The following is a 26,691-nucleotide window of genomic DNA, read 5'->3' on the forward strand; positions in this document are numbered from 1 at the left end:
CAGGGTAACATGAACAAAACTGAGCCTGAGGTAGGAGGGTGGAGCAGATGGTATATGAAAAAGAACCAGGAAGAAGCAAGAAGTCTAAATAACTGATGAAAGTTTAATACATTAAAACCAGGTATTTATCACTTTTATATTGTATTTGCCATTTCTGAACAATACAAAGTAGAGGCAAATAGTGACACTTCATAAAAATGTTGATTCCCCATTCCCTTCCCTAAGACCCAGCCTCCCTCAAATATTCCCTCCCACCCCCTACAGAACTCTGTCCTGAATAAAACACTTAAATACATCATAAATAGTAAATTATGAAAAAAAAATAGCAAGAATTGTTTCTTTTCTTCTTGTAAAAAAGAACATGGCAGCAAAGACAGGCAGCCAGAAACTGGCTGGGGGTGTCTAATATAGACAGTTACTCGGGGTATGAGCTAACCTACTATCAAGGCAGGGTGGGATGGAGAGGGGACAGGATGGGGATTCAACAATCTGCCTGAGATGCCAGGCCCCCTTCTTCCCCTGACAGGGGGGAGGAGGATCAGATGGAGAACATGGGGAGGAGAGGGATTACACAGCCCGTTTCCACGTTCTCTGCATGAAGAGAGGTGGCAGGGCATGTGGCACAGCAATGACCTCACTAAGGCAAGAATCTGCTGGCTCTCCATGAGTTTAAGAGAATATTCTCTAGCCTCACAGTTATGGACTACCTGTTAAACAGACACAGGTGTCCCCTTCTCCATCTCAGCTCCATGAACAGCAGAACACTGTTGGAAAAGGTGGTAAGAGCAAGGAAGAAATCTCCTTTGGAGAAGAATCTAAAATTCATTTGATAAGTCTTCATATTTAGAAAAACAAGCAGAATACATTTCAAATTGCAAAACAGTAATAATCATTATGGCCTGGCCGTGAGTAGGGTCCTGCCTAGGAAGGGTTCTGACCTTTTACCCCTATGACTGCCCCACTGTTTAACAAAAGGGGTAAAGATTACCCCATGTCCCACTCTCTCCATTCCTTCAGCTTTCAGAAATTCATTAAGAGAGGAGGAGTTAAAGAGGAGCTGCTCCTGGCAGAGCAGCTTCTGTTTCTCAAACACCAGGGCTCTTCTGAGGGAACCCTATGAATATGCATCTCACCAATACTTACAGAGTTCTGATCTGAAACTGTCTGGCTTGAAATTGTGTGCTATTTTTCTTTTCCTTTTTTAAGGAACCAAAAGAAGGCGGCTGGGAGGTGGTTAAACACCCTTACCCCCCAAAACACCTTTACAAAGATTACAGGGTGGACGGGCTTCCCTGGTGGCGCAGTGGTTGGGAGTCCGCCTGCTGATGCGGGGGACACAGGTTTGTGCCCTGCTCCGGGAGGATCCCGCATGCCACGGAGCGGCTGGGCCCGTGAGCCATGGCCGCTGAGCCTGCACGTCCGGAGCCTGTGCTCTGAAACAGGAGAGGCCATAGCAGTGAGAGGCCTGCATACCGCAAAAAAAAAAAAAAAAAAAAAAAAAAAGAGTACAGGGGTCTTCTTCCACAGAAAAAGAGCTAAGGTTGGGATAATGTACCAGCCAGTCTGTCCTGAGGAAATTAAGAGTCCAGCTCCTGGTGAAAGGTAGATGAGGGGGAAGAAAACCACCAAGTCCAACAACCCCACTTCCAACAGGAAGAATGGGGGTTTGAAAACAATTCAGTTGTGGAAGGAAGGCTGGCTAGTAGAAAACCTGTGCCACCCAGCTCAGGAGTAGAGAGGATGCCGCTGTCCTCAACTGTCCGAGGCACTAATGCCCATTCATGAGGAAGGCGAAGTAGAAGAGGTTCTTCTTCAGGGAGGAGACGGAGAGCTCCCTTAGCCTCCATTACACTTTGATGACCAAGTAAAAGAAAACTCAGCATTGCTGGGTCAAGGGCTGACATCTTGGGATCACAGAGATGGTAGAATCTTGCTCCAGGTCTTCTGAGGATTTTTGTTCACTGGAAAAGGGAAAGGGTTTAAAGTTAAGGATGTGCAGTATGAGATGAGGCAGGAAAGGAATTCAAGTTTCCTTCTAGTTCAGTCTCAGCTTCCAAGTACAAGGTATCAGAAAAAAAATTTTTTTAAGTAAGATTTAGGGGGGCGCCCAGTCCCCCTAACCCTGTCAATTATGTTGCTGCTCCACTCCATCAGTGATGCTCTTTATACCCTTCCAAAGCATCCACCTCCCCCACATCCCAGACACTTACATGGATGAACTCTGACTCTGGAACTTCATGCTTTTCCAAGAGGGTTGAGCTAACAGGAGGGGGGAAAAAATGGAGGCAGAAAGAAGAATTAGTAAATAAATGAGAAAAGGGACTCTCAGGTCAAATCTCATACTACTTCTCCATTTCATTGGGAATCAATTTAGGATTCAAAAAGAAGGGGCTAAGAAGCTACCAGATTTGGAAGCACATTGTTTTAATTAACTATTTACTTTTTTGTCTTGACTTCTATAAAATATTTCCTAACACCCTCCTCTACCTTCTTCAATCCCCAGGTGTGGTAGGCACCCAATGAACACTGCCATCTGATAGTCATGCCATTGTGTAATTTTCTCCTCTTGAGTGTGGGTTGAACTTAGTGACTTTCTTCTAGTGAACAGAATGCACCACAGGAGATGTAAAGTCAATTCTGAGATTAGGCTACAAAAAGACTATAGCTTCCTCTTGGGTACCTGCCCTCTCACTTGTTTGCTCTGAGGAAGCTAGCTGCCATGCAGTGAGCTGCCTTATGGAAAGGACCATGTGACAAGGAACTGAGGGAATTGGCCAACAGCCAACAAAGAACTGAGCCCTTATCCCAATAGCCTAGAAGAAACTGAATCCTGCCAACAACCACATAGATAAGCTTGGAAGCTGATCCTCCCCTGGGCGAGCCTTCAGATGAGACCACACTGCTGGCTACTAGCTTCACTGTAACCTCCTGAGAGACTTTAAGCCAAAGGCACCCAGCTAAGCTACACCCAGATTCTTAAGCTACATTATATCTGAGATAATAATGTTTGTTGTTTTTAGCTGCTAAAATTTGGGGTAATTTGTTACACAATAGATATTTTTGTACCTGGAAGTGAAGTACTGCTGTAATAAAAATCTAAAATGTGGAAGTGGCTCTGGAAGAGGGAACTGGGTTTGAGGACAGTTTTAGTGAAAGTTTAAAAGTGCCCTGAATATACTGTAGAATTCTGGACTTTAAGGGGATTGCCAGTAAGGGCTTAAAGTGAAAAAAATCTTATTAAAAATTGAAGGAAAGGGGATCTTTGCAATGTAGTGAAACAAAGTTTAGCAACAATGTCACCTACAGTTATGTGAAAAGTAGAATACGTGCCTCATGAACTGGGTGATCTGGCTAAGGAGATTTCTAAACCAAGTGCTGAAGGTGCCACCTGGTTTCTTCTTAACACTTATAGTTAAAATATGAGAGAAGAAAAGTAAGTTCAGGGGAGGACTATTAAACAAAAGGAAGCCAAGACTTGATGGTTTTGAAAATTCTGAGCCTCTCCAGATAGCAAATAATGCTAAAATTAAGAAATGGATAAAATCTAAGGCACTGCCAGGAAAATGTGGTCTACAGATGAAGCCAAGGGTATGACTGTAAAACATCTGTTAAGAACTCAAAGTACTATTCAGTCATACAAAAGGTGATTCAAAAGATTAAGGGTATGTCTCTCAGATCCTCTCAACTTAACAGGATCTCTAAGAAGCATAGAGCTTATCAAGAAGGTATTTGTGGCTTCTGTCTAATAGCGTGAATCCCAATGAGATTCATAGGAGGCCCACAAAATCTTTGAGGGTATTATAGCAGCAGAAACACTGTCCTGCTTGGACTGAAAGGGACAGAAATAGTACACAATGAAAAGAGACCACTGGATCCCCAAAATTCTGGCAAGAAGCAGGCTGAGAAAATTACTCAGCTGCAAACACATTGTAGTTTTCATGAAAAAGGAAGACTCAAAAGGCAAAACCAAGAGTCCCAAAGGTAGAGCCAAGAGCCACGAATTATTCTCATGCTTTGAGACCTGATAAAAGAAACTCCAACATTTGCTGGGGTTTAGACTAGCTATGGATCAGACTCCTCTGTGCCTCCCGTTCTCCCTTTTTTATACAGGAATGTGTGAAGAGATTATCTATTGTTTGTCTCATCATTGTATGCTGGGTGTGTGGGGAGAAGATAGCCTGTCTCTTTAGTTTCACAGTCCACAGTGATCGCTGCTTCCTGATACACTCTCAGGTGATTCATTCCTCAAGTGTGGGCTAGATTAAGTGACTAGAATGCAGAATAGGAGACTTGGTTATGAAAGACTGTGGCTTCTGCTTAGGTGCATGCACTGTCACTTGCTCATGCTAAGGGAAGCGAGCTGCCATGTTCTTAGTTGTCCTATGGAGGGGCTCATGTGGCAAAGAACTGAGGGAGGCCCGCAGAAAACAGTCAGCAAGAAACAAAACCCTCAGTCCAGCAACTCACCAGAAACTGAATCCTGTCAAAAACCACATAAATGAGCTTAGAAGTGAAGCCTCTCAGTTGAGCCTTCAGATGAGCCTAGCCCTGGACAAAGAGCTTCACTATCATGAAAGACCTTGAGCCAGAGGACCCAGTTAAGCTGCACCCAGATTTCTAACTCACAGAAACTATGATATATGTTTGTTATTTTAAGTCACTAAGTTCTGGGGTAATATATTGTGATGTAATGAGATGATTAACACACCAAAAACAAAAAATTAAATCACAATCTTTACACTGGATCCTTTTGAAAGGTTAACTGTTCACTGTCTTCAGTGCCTGGGAATCTTTCCAGCCTTAAATCCTAAGCTAAGAATTCTCACTTAACTCACCGGGAGATGAAGCATTAGTTGGGGTATTTTGATTGAATACCAGAAAAGTCTGTACATAAAGACTTCCCACCACCCCCTAAAAATGCAGAGATGTTGATACACTTTTCCAAATCACTAAAGATGAGCTCTTAGGAAGATGAACATGCAAAAATCTAGTGAAGAGCAAAAGACAAACAATAGTCTCTGGAAAAAACAGAATTATGGAGGTTCTCAAGGACCTGAAGAGAGAGATGAGAAGATTACATGGAGAAAGGGGCCAAGGAACCAACCTTGTAGTTAGCATTTGCAAAGTCTCTCCAACTACAGGTGAGAAATAGGGGTCAGGAATAGTCGAGACCTCACTGATTTTCTCTAAAGGTGGAGTCTGAGGTAAAACATCAGGACGACCGAAGTGGACGCCTGGAAAAAAGAAAGGGGAAGAAAATCAATAAATAAAAAAGAAGAGAAAAGGGGGTGGGGAAAATATAGGAAAAAATATGTAGCAACTTGGATTTTCATGGACAGGAACGGGGAGTAGAGGTCCTAAGCAGACAAGGACTCAGAAGGAAGGGAGGGAGTGCCCCATCACACGGGGACCCCAACCCTGGCGCTGACCTGGCTCCACTTCCGCCTTTGTTGTCACTTGTGCCTTGTGTTCCCCAGAGACCGATGGCTGGTAAGTTACGCAGGAGTTGCCGCTGGGGCCTGCTCGCCGAGAGAAAGATGAGCCAGACCGAAACTTTTTGGAAGGAGAGGGCTTCACTTCAAAAGGGAAAGAGAGAGCCTACTTAGCACCCACCTCGGAAACCGTCACCAAGACATAGATACAACTTGCTAGCGTCCCCAACACAAACCCAAAGTTGTTCCTCTGCAAAGCAGGAAAAGGGGTTAATGTCAACAAAGATGGGCTCTATGAACTACTCTTCAGAGGAGGGGGCATCTCAGTCCACTTCACTTTGGAAAAGAAGCAGAGAACCTAGAGGAAAGGAGACACATATCTCTCCCCTCCTACAAGCAACCTCAATGGCTTTGCTTCCGCCTGATGACATGTATCCTATTCTGTAATTCCTTTGTTCTTTAACAGTATCCTTCAGTTAAACCAGACAAAGATGACCCTTTCACTCTATATCCCTGTAGCACTTACACACACAGCACGATGGTGATACTTTACACTTGTTTATATATCACTTTGAAAAGACTTTGAAAGGATTTTTCCATGTTTCTTAAGACTGTTTGGCATGCCTAAGTCCGCTCTGCCTCACCGAGGGACAACTGATGCCTATGATGAGGGGACAGAGATGGGAAGGAGGAGCTGGAATCTGCCAGTGGCAGCAGCGTGAAAGGTTTGGAAAGAAGAACATTGGCACTTCCCAACCAAGAAAGTTGAGGGAAGAGACTAAGAACACCTGCTAAGCAGAAATGAGTAAGTGCTTCTCCAACCTTATGATCCTAATCTAAGAACTTCCTGGCCTTGGGGATATGGTAATATTCTTGCCTATCTCTGACCATAAAAGTCCAGCTTCGCCTATCTCAGCCTGTGGCATGGGTCCTACACCCACAACTAAACATTTTTACAACCCCACCAATTTCTCAGAAATGCCCCTCCCCTCAATGACACATGTAGGGATTGCCAGGGGGAAAGCAGCAACTTGGAAACAACTGAGACAGACAAAGTGACCGACATAAGGATGGGCAGCAGCTCTCACGGGATGTGGGTAGAGTAGGAGAAGCCTCTGGCTTTGGCAGTTCCCTGACAGAGGTGTCCTGCCCCCCATCTCTTGAAGTAAGGGAGCCATTGGAGGGTCATCTGGCAGAAGCCACTTACAGAGGATCTTCTTGAACACTGTAGTGCACATGAAGCGCTGGAACCGTTCGGCGTAGAAGCTTGGGCGATGCACTGATACGGTGTCCTGCAGAGCAAAAGAGATGGCTGCAGAGTTAGAGAGGAGGAGGCCCAGCAAGAGGATCTCTGGTCCAAGGGCCATTTTTCCCTAGGATGAGAGCCTAGCAGAAGGGTAGAACCCACAAATGAAATAAGGTTAAGAGGAAACTGAGGGGGCAAATCAGAAGTGAGAGAGGCAGAAAGAGGAGAGCCTCTAGCTGACTGCTACTCACCCCATCATGTACCAGAGCTTTCCAAGAGTGCTCCAACTTCTTAACAAACCTGACAAGAAAAATGTATATCATGCATTCAACATTAAACGAATGACCTTATAGTTTTCTACTTTACAGAGTTAAAAGAGCAATCGCAGTAGCAAAGAGAGAGACCGGGAAAGCACCCCCACTATTATGCTGGCTTTCCAAAGAACAGACAAGGTAGTGCTTATTCCACATGGAGATCGAAGCTGTTTCTAGATAAGTCGATTATTGCCCCCCTCAGGAAGGGGTAGTTAATATGTCCCGGCAAGTCAGGGACAAGAATATTTATTGTAAAAGGGGAGCTGGAGGGACAGATGGGCAAACCTGGAAGGGGGTCAAGTACTGTCCAGTCCTCATTAGTACCTGAAACCTTACAGGAGCAAAACTGGGGTCTAACATTTCCAGCTCTTCCTTCACTACCACACCACTGCCTGAATTCCACAGGCTAATGCTTTTCACAGAACACAGTGATCCTCTTGTTTTTCCTCCATGGAAAGGAGGGATGTGTTTCCAGCTGTATCCTAATGTGGAGTATGACTCATCTCACAGGTCTTCCACAAAAAGCCAGAGAGATGGCGTTTCTACCCTGGTGCTTCTAAGGACTGACTCAGCTTTCCACAGAGGTGTATGCTATGTTTGGGGAGATGGTGGGATAAGGAAGCCAACAGACAGGCATAATCAGGAAATAAAAAACCATCTGAAACCCAATGAAGCAAGCAGCCAGACTGCAACTTACTCTTCTTGCTTCAGGAAGAATTTGGTGACACCCATCTAAAACAGCTATGTGAGTAAATCCACATCCACTCTACCCCTAGGATCTATATGCTCCTCACCTGTAAGATTGAAGAATGTCAATGATCCCAATATAAAGCAGCAGCCTTTCCCCTTTACTATTCCGGGCCGGGATGCCACCCATACTGGGGAAGACAAGAAGGAAAGAGTAAGAAAATCTTTTGTCTAGCAGGCAGAGGCTTCTGCTAACCTCAAATCAGATCAGGACATGTAACTGAGACCTAAGCATAGTTAGAAGTCCCATCTTCCATAAGCTGGGGAAGAGCAAGAGACTTCGCCCAGCCCCACCCACTTTGGCTTATGTATTGTAACCTCTTTCTCTCCAAATCTCACCTGCCTGCCTCTCCCACCCCAAATCCATGGAAGAGAATCTAAAAATCACCCCTACTCAGCAATTTTAGGAATACTCTCCCAATTAACTCTCAACTTTCTTAGTACTCTACTCTTTTTTTTTTTTTTGGCTGCACTGCAAGGCTTGTGGGATCTTAGTTCCCTGATCAGGGATCGAACCGGGGCTCTCGGCAGTGAAAGCACAAAGTCCTAACCACTGGACCGCCCAGGAATTCCTCCCCAGTACTTTCATATTTTAATTTATGCCCACTGAGACACTCTTCTGGAGAGTCATGGTAAAGAATACTTTAAAATGAAACCACTTAAAAGACATTTGATACTTTAGTAACTACACTTCCTTGATCCATGATGGTAACAAAGACGCCTTCCATAAAGAAGTCTATAATAAATTGTTTTTTGATGAAGTTCTAATATAATTTGCAGGCGTGCATCTAAGACTCTGAGTGAACATTTTTTTAAAAGTCTTGGACTTCCCTGGTGGCACAGTAGTTAAGAAACTGCCTGCCAATGCAGGGAACATGGGTTCGATCCCTAGTCTGGGAAGATCCCACATGCTGCGGAGCAACTAAGCCCATGTGCCACAACTACTGAGCTTACACTCTAGAGCCCATGAGCCACAACTACTGAGCCCACGTGCCACAACTACTGAGGCCCATGCATTCTAGGGGCCCGCATGCCGCAACTACTGAGCCTGCATGCTGCAACTACTGAAGCCCACACACCTAGAGCCGGTGCTCCGCAACAAGAGAAGCCACCGCAATGAGAAGCCTGTGCACCGCAACGAAGAGTAGCCCCCATTCGCCGCAAGTAGAGAAAGCCTGCACGCAGCAATGAAGACCAAACGCAGCCAAAAATTTAAAAAAAAAAGTCTTGGGACTTCCCTGGTGGCACAGTGGTTAAGAATCTGCCTTCCAATGCAGAGGACGTGGGTTCGATCCCTGGTCAGGGAACTAGATCCCACATGCATGCCTCAACTAAGAGTTTGCATGCCAAAACTAAGGAGCCCACCAGCCGCAACTAAGGAGCACACGTGCCACAACTAAAGGAGCCAGTGAACCGCAACTAAGGAGCCATCAAGCTGCAACTCAGGACCTGCCTGCCACAACTGAGACTCGGTGCAACCAAAAATAAAAAATAAATAAAATAAAAATAAAATAAAATAACAAAAAAAAGAAATTATATGTTTGTTTTAAAATAAATAAATAAATAAATTTTTAAAATTCCAAAAAAAAGTGTCTTAATTTTGAATAGTTCTCCTTCCCAGATGTACAAATCCCAAACTTAAGACATCTTCCTTTCCTTTTACATTCTTAGGAAAGCTCATCCTATAGTTCTGTAAGCATTAAAGCTATTGACTTAACTACTGAATAAAGGCTACTCCTTCTCAGAAGCTGCGTCCCTCCCTCAAGAAAAAGTGCTCTGAGCCTATGCACTCCTTCCCAGCGCCCGAGTCCACTCACTGGTCCTCAGTCTCCATGGTGCCACCTCGTCGAGCCTCGCCCTGGATAGATTCCATGGCTGTGGAATAGAGAGCCTTTTGGGGGGCTGGTCTGCGAGTGTCAGTTGAATATTGTGCTTCATTGCCTAAAGGCTCTCGTTGTGCATAATCTATGTTATGGATTGACACCAGGAGGCTATAGTCCATTATCTTGAAGCTCTGCAGCACCTAATGGAAGGAAAAAACATGATCTGAGCCTTGGGAGGTATGAGAATCTTTTTTCAGGATCTCACAGCTTTCCTGATCTAACTGTTTTTGATAGCGAACCTCCAGAGCTATAACCACAGGATCAGCCTTTGCTCCTCCTACTCCTTGGAGAACAGTACATTGACCTCCTCTGGTCACCCTTCACTGATATCCCTTCAGCTTTCCTTCACCAGAGTACATACAAATTAGGCCACGGCCTAGCCCACAAGATCCTCTTTGTTTGTTCTTTCCTTGTATCTCTTCATGAAAAGAGCATTATATTCTCAATGAAAGAAGAAACACATATTTGAGCTCTAAAAAATCCACAAGGAGGGTCTGGTAAAAGTAAACTTTGTGACAGAGCAGATCTGTGGCAGGTCCTTATATGGCCAGCTTCACTTCAGTTCATTATTTGCTGAATCCTTACCATCTGTAGGCACTGTGCCTGCTTATGTGGATACAAAGATACGTAAGAGAGCTTCTGTCCTCATGGATATTATAATTTAGAAAGGGAAACTAATGTAAAAATAAAAACAATACAGTCTACTATGTGTAACAATGCAAGTGCATACATGATTGAGGAATACTACAGAGACATACATAAATAGGTTTATGAGGGATCGATTAGCGAGAAAATAAATGCAAGTAAATAAAGGAAGGAAAGAAGAATGCCAAGGCCTGGAAGCATGAAACAGCAGGCTACATGCAGGGAGGTATAATTTGGTGTTGCTAGAACATAAAATGCAAAGGCTAGATGTTTGGCACGAGAGAGAGGATGGTAGGGGCAAGACAATGACAGGTCTGATGTGTCATATTAAGGAGCCTGGATTGTCTCCTACAGTTCTCAACCTTGTATATTTCCAACAGTTCCAGCAGCTCACTTTGGGGGTTTTGGTAGGTGGATAGAGTAAGGGATAAAGAGAGTTCAGGACTGATTCTTGGCCTCTCCCGCCGTGGAGCACAGGCTCCGACGCACAGGCCCAGAGGCCATGGCTAACGGGCCCAGCCACTCCACGGCATGTGGGATCTTCCCAGACCGGGGCACAAACCTGTGTCCCCTGCATCGGCAGGCGGACTCTCAACCACTGAGCCACCAGGGAAGCCCAGGACTGATTCTTATGTGTGGTTTGAAAAACCTCTCTGCTCCACCAAGTCTCCAGTCCTCACAACCAAAAGAGCCAAACTAAAATAGGCATTATCCTGGAAGTAGATGCAGAGTAAGCAAAGAAAGGCAAGGATGGATAACATCATGGACTGAATAGAAGATGACAATCCTACAAAAGCAGTTTGCCAAAAAAAAAAAAAAAAAAAGGGTGGAAAAATCAGTAGGGAAAGATGTCACAAAAACCAACAGATGTTAAGAAAGTGGAATCAGGGCTTTTCTGGTGGTGCAGTGGTTGAGAGTCCACCTGCCAATGCAGGGGACACGGGTTCGTGCCCCGGTCCGGGAAGATCCCACATGCCGCGGAGCGGCTGGGCCCGTGAGCCATGGCCGCTGAGCCTGCGCTCCGCAACGAGAGAGGCCACAGCAGTGAGAGGCCCGCGTACCGCAAAAAAAAACAAAAAAAAAAGAAAGTGGAATCAATCAACTGTCAAACACTGCAGAAAATTCAAGGAAGGACTGAGAAGTACTCTCTATTCGGCATCTACGTGGTCATTGGAGAGAGCAGTTCAACTGAAGTGGTGAGAGCAAAAGCCAGGACACGGTGGGTTGAGGTAGGAATAGGAGAAGAGAAAGGGAAAAGAGAAATGGAGGCATCATTAAATGAAGACATTGAAAAACATTCTCTTAATCTTAAAATAAAAAAGAGATAAACTTGTTTGTATATAGATAGAAAATAGTCAGTTGAGGCTGAAGCCAGAGGTGGGAAAGGAAGTAAGTGACGAAGCAGTATCCTAGAGAAACAGGAGGAAATGGATCTAGGTCACAAAAGGGACTGACCTGGAATAATCGACCAAGTTGGGAAGAAAATATAGATTAAGGATGGTTAAGTGTAGATCCATTTATAAAGTGATGATGGGGGCAGGACAAAGGGATGGTACAGAATAGAAAGTTGAGGTAGTTTGTTGAGAAACAAGGCTGGGGGGATGAGAGTCAGAAACCTGTTTGAAGAGAGTGCCAATCATGTGCAATCTCTGGGAGGAACAGGAAATGGATTGATGAGGAATACTGAGGGCCCAGGTAGGGGTGGATATCATAAATCTGTAGAGATGCCAGTATACACAGTTGTGTGATTTTTTTCAGCAGCACTCAGCTTTTAAGATATAAATTTGGATTTGGCAGACAGGATCAAAAACTGAGCCATGATGGTGCTGGTATGAAAATAAGGAGAATGTATGCTTATGAGGCCCAGGACAGGTAGCAGGTAGAGAAAAAAAAGACGGGAGGGGAGTTAGACAAACGGGGAGAAAGTAAAAATGTAAAGGCATAAAGGATCTAATATAAAAGTTATTTTAAATGAAGTCTGGCACCGATGGAGCTAAGGAACAGAGTCCCATCTCCCACAGATTAGATGCCTAAGAACGACCAAGCTGTTTTACAGACTGAGATTTCTGGTGCCTGAGAGAGAAGGAAATGTGACAAACTCACCAAACAGTCGCGCTGCAGGGTCTTGCACAGAGCATTGTACATATCAGCATCCAAAAAGAGACCATCAGGGATGTCTTGTAAGAAGTCCAGGTCTTTAAGGGTGGGGAGAGGTTTCTCTCGCTCTTTTTGGGAAGCCCGCCTTTTGTAGGTTGAGCCCTTGAGGTCATATTTGATATGCATCTTGACTGACCGTGGTAAGAGATTGTTCATCACCACAATTCGAATGTTCTTACCACCTGCCTGCACACAGTACAGTCCATAGAACTTAGGCAGCAAAGTCCGAGGGTTCTGGTTGAGGTTCTGAGGACAAGAAAGTAAAAAGAAGTAGAAGAGCAAATTAGCTGATTTTCAATAAAACTCAAGGGCAAAAGCTGTCACCCCCCTTCCTTTGTCTGTTACATGGGATTCAGATACAATCTGCCCATAAGCCCACATTACATTTGTTTAAAATTTCCCAATGTATCTATCTCAATAATGAGCTCACCACCAAGCCGAGTGGAAGGCCTACAATACAGTAAGCAGTCAGGATACTAAACATATGATGAACATATTCCTTCAGAGAAGTTTAAGAGAAGACAGCACTGAAAAAGACTTAATGCTTAGCCTTCTGTATAGTATATTCTTGTGAGTATGAAAGGAGGCAAAGAAGAGTTCCCTAACTTCTCCAGAACCTCCAAGAGGTAACAGTCAGAGTAAGAAAAAATACAGTATTATCAAGGGAAGTAACCAACCTCATACTCTACTCTAGGAGCTGGACTAAGAATGGAAAGCAGAATCATCATTGAAAAAAAACAAAAATAAACAAATGGGACCTAATTAAACTTAGAAGCTTTTGCACAGAAAAGGAAACCATCAACAAAATGAAGAGAAAGCCCAAAATATGGGAGAAAATATTTGCAAATGAAGTGACCGACAAGTGATTTTTCTCTAAAATATACAAACAGCTCATGCAGCTCAATATCAGAAAAAAAAAAAACCCCAATCAAAAAATGGGGACTTCTTTCGAAGATGGCGGAAGAGTAAGACGTGGAGATCACCTTCCTCCCCACAGATACACCAGAAATACATCTACATGTGGAACAACTCCTACAGAACACCAACTGAACACTGGCAGAAGACCGCAGACCTCCCAAAAGGCAAGAAACCCCCCACATACCTGGGTAGGGCAAAAGAAAAAAGAATAAACAGAGACAAAAGAATAGGAATGGGACCGGCACCAGTGGGAGGGAGCTGTGAAGGAGGAAAGGTTTCCACACACTAGGAAGCCCCTTCGCAGGTGGAGACTGCGGGTGGCGGAGCGGGAAAGCTTCGGAGCCGCGGAGGAGAGCACAGCAACAGGGATGCGGAGGGCAAAGCGGGGAGAGATTCCCGCACAGAGGATCGGTGCCGACCAGTACTCACCAGCCCGAGAGACTTGTCTGCTCACCCGCCGGGGCGGACAGGGCTGGGAGTTGAGGCTCGGGCTTCGGTTGGAGCGCCGGGAGAGGACTGGGGTTGGCAGCGTGAACACAGCCTGCAGGGGGTTAGTGCGCCACGGCTAGCCGGGAGGGAGTCCGGGGAAAAGTCTGGACCTGCCAAAGAGGCAAGAGACTTTTTCTTCCCTCTTTTGTTTCCTGGTGCGCGAGGAGAGGGGATTAAGAACGCTGCTTAAAGGAGCTCCAAAAAAAAAACAAAGGAGCTCCAGAGATGGGCGCGAGCCACAGCTAAAAGCCCGGACCCCAGAGACGGGCATGAGACGCTAAGGCTGCTGCTGCCGCCACCAAGAAGCCTGTGTGCGAGCACAGGTCACTATCCACACCCCCCTTACAGGGAGCCTGTGCAGCCAGCCACTACCAGGGTCCCGGGATCCAGGGACAACTCCCCCGGGAGAACGCACGGCACGCCTCAGGCTGGTGCAACGTCACGCCGGCCTCTGCCTCCGCAGTCTCGCCCCCACTCCGTGCCCCTCCCTCCCCCCCACCTGAGTGAGCCAGAGCCCCCAGTCAGTGGCTCCTTTAACCCCGTCCTGTCTGAGCGAAGAACAGACGCCCTCCGGAGACCTACACGCAGAGGTGGGGCCAAATCCAAAGCTGAGGCCCCGGGAGCTGTGAGATAAAGAAGAGAAAGGGAAATCTCTCCCAGCAGCCTCAGAAGCAGCGGATTAAAGCTCCACAATCAACTTGATGTACCCTGCATCTGTGGAATACATGAATAGACAACGAATCATCCCAAATTGAGGAGGTGGACTTTGAGACTAAGATTTATGATTTTTTCCCCTTTTCCTCTTTTAATGAGTGTGTACGTGTAAGCTTCTGTGTGAGATTTTGTCTGTATAGCTTTGCTTCCACCATTTGTCCCAGGGTTCTATCCGTCCGTTTTTTTTGTTTTTCAATTTTTTTCTTAATAATTATTTTTTATTTTAATAACTTTATTTTATTTTACTTTATCTTCTTTCTTTCTTTCCTTTCCTCCTTTAGACAACGAATCATCCCAAATTGAGGAGGTGGACTTTGAGAGCAAGATTTATGATTTTTTCCCCCTTTTCCTCTTTTTGTGAGTGTGTATGTGTACGCTTCTGTGTGAGATTTTGCCTGTATAGCTTTGCTTCCACCATTTGTCCTAGGGTTCTATCCGTCTGTTTTTTAAAAAATTTTTTCTTAGTAATTATTTTTTTATTTTAATAATTATTATATTTTATCTTACTTTATTTTATTTTACTTTATCTTCTTTCTTTCTTTTTTCCTTCCTTCCCTCCTTCCCTCCTTCCTTCCTCCCTCCCTCCCTCCCTCTCTCTCTCTCTCTTTCATTCTTCTTCTACTAATTCTTTCTTTCTACTTTTCTCCCTTTTATTCTGAGCCGTGTGGATGAAAGGCTTTTGGTGCTGCAGCCAGGAGTCAGTGCTGTGCCTCTGAGGTGGGAGAGCCAACTTCAGGACACTGGGCCACAAGAGACCTCCCAGCTCCACATAATATCAAACGGCGAAAATCTCCCAGAGATCTCCGTCTCAACGCCAGCACCCAGCTTCACTCAACGACCAGCAAGCTACAGTGCTGGACATCCTATGCCAAACAACTAGCAAGACAGGAACACAACCCCACCCATTAGCAGAAAGACTGCCTAAAATCATAATAAGTCCACAGACACCCCAAAACACACCACCAAACGTGGACCTGCCCACCAGAAAGACAAGACCCAGCCTCATCCACCAGAACACAGGCACTAGTCCCCTCCACCAGGAAGCCTACACAACCCACTGAACAACCTTAGCCACTGTGGGGCCAGACACCAAAAACAACGGGAACTACGAACCTGCAGCCTGCAAAAAGGAGACCCCAAACACAGTAAGATAAGCAAAATGAGAAGACAGAAAAACACATAGCAGATGAAGGAGCAAGATAAAAACCCACCAGACCTAACAAATGAAGAGGAAATAGGCAGTCTACCTGAAAAAGAATTCAGAATGATAGTAAAGATGATCCAAAATCTTGGAAATAGAATAGACAAAATGCAAGAAACATTTAACAAGGACCTAGAAGAACTAAAGATGAAACAAACAACGATGAACAACACAATAAATGAAATAAAAAATACTCTAGATGGGATCAATAGCAGAATAACCGAGGCAGAAGAACGGGTAAGTGACCTGGAAGATAAAATAGTGGAAATAACTACTGCAGAGCAGAATAAAGAAAAAAGAATGAAAAGAACTGAGGACAGTCTCAGAGACCTCTGGGACAACATTAAACACACAAACATTCGAATTATAGGGGTTCCAGAAGAAGAAGAGAAAAAGAAAGGGACTGAGAAAATATTTGAAGAGATTATAGTTGAAAACTTCCCTAATATGGGAAAGGAAATAGTTAATCAAGTCCAGGAAGCACAGAGAGTCCCATACAGGATAAATCCAAGGAGAAATACGCCAAGACACATATTAATCAAACTGTCAAAAATTAAATACAAAGAAAGCATATTAAAAGCAGCAAGGGAAAAACAACAAATAACACACAAGGGAATCCCCATAAGGTTAACAGCTGATCTTTCAGCAGAAACTCTGCAAGCCAGAAGGGACTGGCAGGACATATTTAAAATGATGAAGGAGAAAAACCTGCAACCAAGATTACTCTACCCAGCAAGGATCTCATTCAGATTTGATGGAGAAATTAAAACCTTTACAGACAAGCAAAAGCTGAAAGAGTTCAGCACCACCAAACCATCTTTACAACAACTGCTAAAGGAACTTCTCTAGGCAGGAAACACAAGAGAAGGAAAAGACCTACAACAACGAACCCAAAACAATTAAGAAAATGGGAATAGGAACATACATATCGATAATTACCTTAAATGTAAATGGACTAAATGCTCCCACCAAAAGACACAGATTAGCTGAATGGATACAAAAACAAGACCCATATATTTGCTGTCTACAAGAGACCCACTTCAGACCTAGAGACACATACAGACTGAAAGTAAGGGGACGGAAAAAGGTATTTCATGCAAATGGAAACCAAAAGAAAGCTGGAGTAGCAATTCTCATATCAGACAAAATAGACTTTAAAATAAAGACTATTAGAAGAGACAAAGAAGGACACTACATAATGATCAAGGGATCGATCCAAGAAGAAAATATAACAATTGTAAATATTTATGCACCCAACATAGGAGCAACTCAATACATAAGGCAAATACTAACAGCCATAAAAGGGGAAATCGACAGTAACACATTCATAGTAGGGGACTTTTTAACACCCCACTTTCACCAATGGACAGATCATCCAAAATGAAAATAAATAAGGAAACACAAGCTTTAAATGATACATTAAACAAGATGGACTTAATTGATATTTATAGGACATTCCATCCAAAAACAACAGAATATACATTTTTCTCAAGTGCTCATGGACCATTCTCCAGGATAGATCATATCTTGGGTCACAAATCAAGCCTTGGTAAATTTAAGAAAACTGAAATTGTATCAAGTATCTTTTCTGACCACAATGCTATGAGACTAGATATCAATTACAGGAAAAAACCTGTAAAAAATACAAACACATGGAGGCTAAACAATACACTACTTAATAACGAAGTGATCAGTGAAGAAATCAAAGAGGAAATTAAAAAAATACCTAGAAACAAATGACAATGGAGACACGATGACCCAAAATCTATGGGATGCAGCCAAAGCAGTTCTAACAGGGAAGTTTATAGCAATACAATCCTACCTTAAGAAACAGGAAACATCTCGAATAAATAACCTAACCTTGCACCTAAACCAATTAGAGAAAGAAGAACAAAAAAACCCCAAAGTTAGCAGAAGGAAAGAAATCATAAAAATCAGATCAGAAATAAATGAAATAGAAACAAAGAAAACAATAGCAAAGATCAATAAAACTAAAAGTCCTGGTTCTTTGAGAAGATAAACAAAATTGATAAACCATTAGCCAGACTCATCAAGAAAAAAAAGGGAGAAGACTCAAATCAATAGAATTAGAAATAAAAACGGAGAAGTTAACAACTGACACTGCAGAAATACAAAAGATCATGAGAGATTACTACAAGCAACTCTATGCCAATAAAATGGACAACCTGGAAGAAATGGACAAATTCTTAGAAATGTACAACCTGCCAAGACTGAATCAGGAAGAAATAGAAAATATGAACAGTCCAATCACAAGCACTGAAATTGAAACTGTGATTAAAAATCTTCCAACAAACAAAAGCCCACGACCAGATGGCTTCACAGGCAAAGTCTATCAAACATTTAGAGAAGAGCTAACACCTATCCTTCTCAAACTCTTCCAAAATACAACAGAGGGAGGAACACTCCCAAACTCATTCTGCGAGGCCACCATCACCCTGATACCAAAACCACACAAGGATGTCACAAAGAAAGAAAACTACAGGCCAATATCACTGATGAACATAGATGCAAAAATCCTCAACAAAATACTAGCAAACAGAATCCAACAGCACATTAAAAGGATCATACACCATGATCAAGTGGGGTTTATTCCAGGAATGCAAGGATTCTTTAATATACGCAAATCAATGTGATAAACCATATTAACAAACTGAAGGAGAAAAACCATATGATCATCTCAATAGATGCAGAGAAAGCTTTCGACAAAATTCAACACCCATTTATGATATAAACCCTGCAGAAGTTGGCATAGAGGGAACTTTCCTCAACATAATAAAGGCCATATATGACAAATCCACAGCCAACATTGTCCTCAATGGTGAAAAACTGAAAGCATTTCCACTAAGATCAGGAAGAAGACAAGGTTGCCCACTCTCACCACTCTTATTCAACATAGTTTTGAAAGTTTTAGCCACAGCAATCAGAGAAGAAAAGGAAATAAAAGGAATCCAAGTCGGAAAAGAAGAAGTAAAGCTGTCACTGTTTGCAGATGACATGATACTATACAAGGAGAATCCTAAAGATGCTACCAGAAAACTACTAGAGCTAATCAATGAATTTGGTAAAGTAGCAGGATACAAAATTAATGCACAGAAATCTCTGGCATTCCTATACACTAAGGATGAAAAATCTGAAAGTGAAATCAAGAAAACACTCCCATTTACCATTACAACAAAAACAATAAAATATCTAGGAAGAAACCTACCTAAGCAGACAAAAGACCTGTATGCAGAAAACTATAAGACACCAATAAAAGAAATTAAAGATGATACAAATAGATGGAGAGATATACCATGTTCTTGGATTGGAAGAATCAACATTGTGAAAATGACTCTACTACCCAAAGCAATCTACAGATTCAATGCAATCCCTATCAAACTACCACTGGCATTTTTCACAGAACTAGAACAAAAAATTTCACAATTTGTATGGAAACACAAAATACCCCGAATAGCCAAAGCAATCTTGAGAAAGAAAAACGGAGCTGGAGGAATCAGGCTCCCTGACTTCAGACTATACTACAAAGCTACAGTAATCAAGACAGTATGGTACTGGCACAAAAACAGAAAGATAGATCAATGGAACAGGATAGAAAGCCCAGAGATAAACCCACGCACATATGGTTACCTTATCTTTGATAAAAGAGGCAGGAATGTACAGTGGAGCAAAGACAGCCTCTTCAATAAGTGGTGCTGGGAAAACTGGACAGGTACATGTAAAAGTATGAGATTAGATCACTCCCTAACACCATACAGAAAAATAAGCTCAAAATGGATTAAAGCCCTAAATGTAAGGCCAGACTATCAAACTCTTAGAGGAAAACATAGGCAGAACACTCTATGACATAAATCACAGCAAGATCCTTTTTGACCCACCTCCTAGAGAAATGGAAATAAAAACAAAAATAAACAAATGGGACCTAATGAAACTTCAAAGTTTTTGCACAGCAAAAGAAACCATAAACAAGACCAAAAGACAACCCTCAGAATGGGAGAAAATATTTGCAAATGAAGCAACTGACAAAGGATTAATCTCCAAAATTTATAAGCAGTTCATGCAGCTCAATAACAAAAAAACAAATAACCCAATCCAAAAATGGGCAGAAGACCTAAATAGACATTTCTCCAAAGAAGATATACAGACTGCCAACAAACACATGAAAGAATGCTCAACAGCATTAATCATTAGAGAAATGCAAATCAAAACTACAATGAGATATCATCACACACCAGTCAGAATGGCCATCATCAAAAAATCTAGAAACAATAAGTGCTGGAGAGGGTGTGGAGAAAAGGGAACATTCTTGCACTGCTGGTGGGAATGTTAATTGATACAGCCACTATGGAGAACAGTATGGAGGTTCCTTAAAAAACTACAAATAGAACTACCATACGACCCAGCAATCCCACTACTGGGCATATACCCTGAGAAAACCATAATTCAAAAATAGTCATGTACCAAAATGTTCATTGCAGCTCTATTTACAATAGCCAGGACATGGAAATTACCGAAGTGTCCATCGACAGATGAATATTAAAGAAGATGTGGCACATATATACAATGGAATATTACTCAGCCATAAAAAGAAACGAAATTGAGCTATTTGTAATGAGGTGGATGGACCTAGAGTCTGTCATACAGAGTGAAGTAAGTCAGAAAGAGAAAGACAAATACCGTATGCTAACACATATATATGGAATTTAAGAAAAAAAAATGTCATGAAGAACCTAAGGGTAAGACAGGAATAAAGACACAGACCTACTAGAGAATGGACTTGAGGATATGGGGAGGGGAAAGGGTAAGCTGTGACAAAGCAAGAGAGAGGCATGGACATATATACACTACCAAACATAAGGTAGATAGCTAGTGGGAAGCAGCCGCATAGCACAGGGAGATCAGCTCAGTGCTTTGTGACCACCTAGAGGGGTGGGATAGGGAAGGTGGGAGGGAGGGAGACGCAAGAGGGAAGAGATATGGGAACATATGTATAACTGATTCACTTTGTTATAAAGCAGAAACTAGCACACCATTGTAAAGCAATTATACTCCAATAAAGATGTAAAAAAAAAATAAAGGTAGAAGATATAAATAGACATTTCTCCAAAGAAGATATACAGATGGCCAAAAAGCACATGAAAAGATGCTCAACATCACTAATTATTAGAGAAATGCAAATCAAAACTACAATGAGGTATCACCTCACACTGGTCAGAATGGCCATCACCAAAAAATCTACAAACAGGCTTCCCTGGTGGCGCAGTGGTTGCGAGTCCGCCTGCCGATGCAGGGGACACAGGTTCGTGCCCCGGTCCACGAAGATCCCACATGCCATGGAGCGGCTGGGCCCATGAGCCATGGCTGCTGAGTCTGCACATCCGGAGCCTGTGCTCCGCATCGGGAGAGGCCACAACAGTGAGAGGCCCAAGTACCGCAAAAAAAAAAAAAAATCTAAAAACAATAAATGCTGGAGAGGGTGTGAAGAAAAGGGAACCCTCCTACACTGTTGGTGGGAATGTACAGCCACTATGGAGAATAGCATGGAGATGCCTTAAAAAACTAAAACTAGAGCTACCATATGATCCAGCGATTCCACTCCTGTTCAGTGTTCTTTGCAGCCCTATTCACAACAGCCAGGACATGGAAGCAACCTAAATGTCCATCAACAGAGGAATGGATAAAGATGTGGTACATATATACAATGGAATATTACTCAGCCATAAAAAGGAATGAAATAATGCCATTTGCAGCGACATGGATGGACCTAAAGATTGTCATACTGAGTGAAAGTAAGTCAGAAAGCGAAAAATAAATATCATATATTATCACTTATATGTGGAATTTTAAAAATGGTACACATGAACCTATTTACAAAACAGAAGTTGAGTCACTGATGTAGAAAACAAACTTGTGGTTACTGGGGGGAAAAGGCAGGGGGTAAACTGGGAGACTGGGATTGACATACACACAGTACTATACACAGAACGGATAATTAATAAGAACCTACTGAATAGCACAGGGAACTCTATTCAATACTCTGTAATATGGGAATAGAATCTAAAAAAAGTGGATATATGTGCATGTATAACTGACTCACTTTGCTTCCTGTACAGCAGAAACGAAACACTGTAAATCAACTATACTCCAATAAAAAAAAATTTTTTTTTAATCATCATTGAATCTTGTCGTTGGGTAGCAGGGTCTAAGCTAAAAACACTTAAAATAGGACAGATAAACAAAACCTCCTTTAGCCATAGAGAGACAAAAGAGATGGGAAAAGCACAAAGATGAACTACATTCCTACGACAGAAGGGCTGACATTGTTTTGTCCCCCTGATGGCAGCCTCCCCAGTGGAGTGGAGTGGGCAGCTCAGGCAGCCAGTGCTCCTGGTCCTCTTACCATGTAGTATCCTGGAAGCAGCTTCTGCAGAAACTCCGCCTCTTTGTGCTGGACTGTTTTAATGATGAATTCATCATCGCTGGACACATAGAAGAGGGAACCACTAGCTCCAGAGTTGCAGAGTTCAATCAGCGGCTCATTGCAGAGGGAGTACTGGGCCCAGAGAAAAGAGAGCAAGAGGTTCAGAGATACAAGGGCATGCCCAACCAGAAATCAACTACAGATGCAATTCTAAAGAAAAACTAGAGCAAGAGTGTGGAGAGAGGGTCTTCCTTTGGAAGTATCCCTCTGATACTGGAGTCCCAGGGTCCTGAAATCTGGAAGCTTACCAAGTAATCATCAGGGCGGATACCAAATAACTCCCGAAAGTAGCGGAAGGCAACAGGTGCATAGGTCTTGAACCGAAAGTCATTGTAGTGATGAGCAGGAGTCAGGTTGCTCCCTTCACTGTGGGGTTGAACAGAAGAAGCCATAACTTACCAGTTCCTGTAATTTAGGGAGTCCACACCCTGGAAAGACACTCAGTCACCCAGAGCCAGGTCAACACATCCCTCCTGAGAGAACCAAAGGGACTGGATGAGTCAGTTACATAATGGGACAAGGCACAACACGGGGATTAAGACATGGGCACAGGGAATCATATTACCTCCTCCCGATGCACTAAATTGTTTTTTAGGGCTCAGTCCACAGGCCGGAGGCTCATGGAAACATCCAAAGGAGAGCATGTGCTCTTCAAATTCTCCAGTCCCCATATCACCCTGATTAAAATCAGGTTAAGGATTGGATGCATGCCTAAATTAGACATGAACCCTAAAATGCCCTGATGATGATATAAAAAAGCCACATTTTCTAGGACATTCCCCTGCACATTAACCTCTGTACCTCGGGAAGAAGATACTCTCCACCACATAGAAGTCTTGCATGAGGACATCCCGCTCTGGTTTGGTACTCAGGCTCCCCACAGTGTGAGTAATGCCTAACTGGATGGCACCTTTTAAAGCTGACGAGGTTGTCTAAGAAACAAGAGAAACAAGAGGAAAGTTTCTAGTATTAAATCTGATCATAGCAATAAAAACTCAGAAGAACCAGAAGGAACACGGGAGAGCAAATGCCTATCTAGTAGTTCAGACTAAACTGGGGCAATCCAGTTTCCCCATCCCCACACTCTACATGGCAGTTAAGCCTGCAAAGATTGGAAGAGCATGAAGATACAGAATAGCAAAGTGGGGACTCTCTAAACAAGGTGTTCCCTCCTATTCACATCTATATCTGGAAGACACGTTGTACTGAGAGAACAATCCTAGGTCTCACTCCAAAGGTTCCTGCCCCCAGAGTATATGGAGTCCTCCAAACATTTTATTCATCTGATACAGAATGTAACTAAAATTAACTGATACTCTGATTCACTGCCTAGCTACTGAAGTTCAGTTCTCTAAGGCAAGGGCTGACTGGCGTTCCAAGGACAACTGAGTGGCAAAAAAAGCTCCTGACTGAAGAAGAAAGCCTGAAAGATTCAAATTATTTCTGAGAGAACTATTTAGATTTAAAATTATCATACTGTGGTCAAAACACAAATATAAGAGCCCCACTCTTACAATCCAGGATTTCAATGTCATGGGAAAATGTCGTATTATCTAGTTCTGTGCTGTCCAATATAGTAGCTACTAGCTACACTCGGCTATTTAATTTTAAGTTAAAGTTAATTTAATTTAAAAATCATTTCTTCAGTCTTACTAGCCACATTCAGGTATGATTAGTGGGTACCACACTGGATAACACAGATATAGCACATTTCAATCACTGTAGAAAGTTCTATTGGACAGTTTTGTTCTAAGTGATTTCCCTTATCCCCCCAACCCTCGCCAAATATTACTTGTATCAATATTCTACCTAGTCCTCATTGGGCATTAAAATTATAACTAGGGACTTCCCTGGTGGTCCAGTGGTTAAGAATCCGCCTCCCAGTGCAGGGGATGCGGGTTCGACCCCTGGTTGTGGAACTAAGATCCCACATGCCATGGGGCAACTAAGCCCATGCGCTCTGAAGCCCACGTGCCACAATTAGAGAGAAGCCCGTGAGCCACAACGAAGCGCCTGCACACCACAACGAAAGATACCATGTGCCACAGCTAACACCCAATGCAGCCAAATAAATAAATATTTTTAAAAATAAGAATAGGGATTTCCCTGGTGGCACACTGGTTGAGAATCCACCTGCCAATGCAGGGGACACGGGTTTGAGCCCTGGTCCAAGAAGATCTCACATGCCACGAAGCAACTAAGCCCATGCACCACAACTACTGAGCCCGCGCACCACAACTACTGAAGCCCACACGCCTTGAGCCTGTGCTCTGCAACAAGAGGAGCCACCGCAGTGAGAAGCCTGCATACTGCAACGAAGAGTAGCCCCTGCTTGCCACAGCTAGAGAAAGCCCATGCACAGCAACGAAGACCAAACGCGGCCAAAAAAATTTAACACTTAAAAAAAAATTTTTAAATAAGAATATTTAAAAAAAATAAATAAAATTATAACAAATTTTTTAAGTGCTTGCCTCTCCAATTAGACTAGAAACTCATCTTTTTGTCTCAGTGTTCAGCACATAAAAAGAGCTCAATAAGTGTGTTTAATTGACATGGGCCTCAGAGTCCATTCCCAGGGAGAGTCAGGTCCCTGACTGAGAATGAGTCAGTCCACCTCTATCACTTCGGACAATGCAATAAAGACAGAGAACAAACACAAGAAAAATTTACATGGGCCAGACAAGGTATAGATGCCAAATAGGAGGTTGAACACTGTACCCCAGGAAACCTAAGCATCTCCAATTAGTCCAGAACTGGGGAATTGGGTCACTCCAGGATGCTTCTCTCCTGTTTTCCCTTCACCAGTTCAATTTTCTCTTCTTGGTTATTACTACTATCTTTCCAATCCATTTGATATCTCTAGCTCAAAATCAGGTATTCTAGGCCCTATTCACCAAATGAAACTACAATCTTAAAAAAACAAAACCCATGGACTTCCCTGGTGGTCCAGTGGGTAAGATTCCATGCTCCCAATGCAGGGGGCCCAGGTTCGATCCCTGGGCGGGGAACTAGATCCTGCATGCATGCCACAACTGAGAGTCCACATGCCGCAACTAAGAGCCTGCACGCCACAACTAAGAGCCCGCATGTCACAACTAAGAGTCCACATGCCACAACTAAGAGTCCGTATGCCGCAACTAAGAAACCCACATGCTGCAACTAAAGATCCCGCATGCCGCAATGAAGACGCTGTGTGCCACAACTAAGACCCAGCACAGACAAAAAACAAAATAAAACAAAACATACACACACACAAAGAAAAATTCTTGACCTGCTGTCTATCTCTGTATCACCAAGCTGAATGGGATCCAGCCTTCACTTTATGTACATCCAGCACAAGAGACATGGTTCCCTAAAGCTAGGTAAGAATGGCCTTGGGGGCTTATTACATGTTTATATCTAACAGGGAAACACAATTTCTTCAGCTCAGTGAAAAAGCATCCAACACCAGATTTGTTCATTAAGAACATTCTCATTTAAACACATATATGGGGACTTCCTTGGTGGCACAGTGGTTAAGAATCCGCCTGCCAATGCAGGGTACACGGGTTCCATCCCTGGTCCAGGAAGATCCCACATGCCACAGAGCAACTAAGCCTGTGTGCCACAACTACTGAGCCCACGTGCCACAACTACTGAAGCCTGTGCGCCTAGAGCCCATGCTCCGCAACAAGAGAAGCCACCACAATGAGAAGTCCATGCACCGCAACGAAGAGTAGCCCCCTGCTCGCTGCAACTAGAGAAAGCTGGCGAGCAGCAACAAAGACCCAACACAGCCAGAAACAAAACCAAACAAAACGAAAAACACATATACAGGGCTTCCCTGGTGGCACAGTGGTTAAGAATCCGCCTGCCAATGCAGGGGACACGGGTTCGAGCCCTGGTCCGGGAAGATCCCACATGCTGCCGAGCAACTAAGCCCGTGCGCCACAACTACTGAGCCTGTGCTCTAGAGCCCATGAGCCACAACTACTGAGCCTGTGCGCCACAACTACTGAAGCCCGCGCGTCTAAAGCCCGTGTTCCGCAACTAGAGAAACCACCGCAATAAGAAGCCTGCGCACCGCAACGAAGAGTAGCTCCCACTCGCCACAACTAGAGAAAGCCCGCGCGCAACAACGAAGAGCCAACGCAGTCAAAGATAAAATAAATAAATTTATAAAACAAAACAAAACCCATATATACAGACGGGAAATAATTTACCCTTTGTGAAGTAAATTCTAAAGTTCAAGTTGCGGGGCTTCCCTGGTGGCACAGTGGTTGGGAATCCACCTGCCAATGCAGGGGACATGGGTTCGAGCCCTGGTCCGGAAGGATCCCACATGCCACAGAGCAACTGTGCCCATGTGCCACAGCTACCAAGCCTGTGCTCTGGAGCCGCGAGCTACAGCTACTGAGCCGCGCACCACAACTGCTGGGGCCCATGCGCCTGGAGCCCATGCTCCAC

General features: G+C 43.4%; 1 protein-coding gene across 3 annotated transcripts in view; it reads right to left on the reverse strand.

The window, feature by feature from the left end:
* Positions 1–83: 83 nt before the first annotated feature.
* Positions 84–26,691, reverse strand: part of PIP5K1A (phosphatidylinositol-4-phosphate 5-kinase type 1 alpha) — a 45,572-nt gene continuing 18,964 nt past the window's right edge. The window contains exons 4-15 of one of the 3 annotated variants that reach the window (XM_019919640.3): positions 23,047–23,177; positions 22,494–22,611; positions 22,165–22,317; positions 12,371–12,670; positions 9,557–9,762; positions 7,787–7,870; positions 6,930–6,978; positions 6,640–6,724; positions 5,430–5,576; positions 5,105–5,234; positions 2,211–2,259; positions 84–1,961 (exon numbers count right to left, since the gene is read on the reverse strand). In XM_019919640.3, coding sequence (XP_019775199.1) covers positions 1,959–1,961; positions 2,211–2,259; positions 5,105–5,234; positions 5,430–5,576; positions 6,640–6,724; positions 6,930–6,978; positions 7,787–7,870; positions 9,557–9,762; positions 12,371–12,670; positions 22,165–22,317; positions 22,494–22,611; positions 23,047–23,177 — 1,455 coding nt within the window. In that variant the 3' untranslated portion in view covers positions 84–1,958. The remainder of the gene's footprint in view (positions 1,962–2,210; positions 2,260–5,104; positions 5,235–5,429; positions 5,577–6,639; positions 6,725–6,929; positions 6,979–7,786; positions 7,871–9,556; positions 9,763–12,370; positions 12,671–22,164; positions 22,318–22,493; positions 22,612–23,046; positions 23,178–26,691) is intronic. The other 2 variants (XM_019919641.3, XM_019919642.3) reach the window with 2 other exon arrangements.

Source organism: Tursiops truncatus, chromosome 1 (genome assembly GCF_011762595.2).
Source record: "Tursiops truncatus isolate mTurTru1 chromosome 1, mTurTru1.mat.Y, whole genome shotgun sequence".
In the NCBI taxonomy this organism is placed as follows: Eukaryota; Metazoa; Chordata; class Mammalia; order Artiodactyla; family Delphinidae; genus Tursiops; species Tursiops truncatus.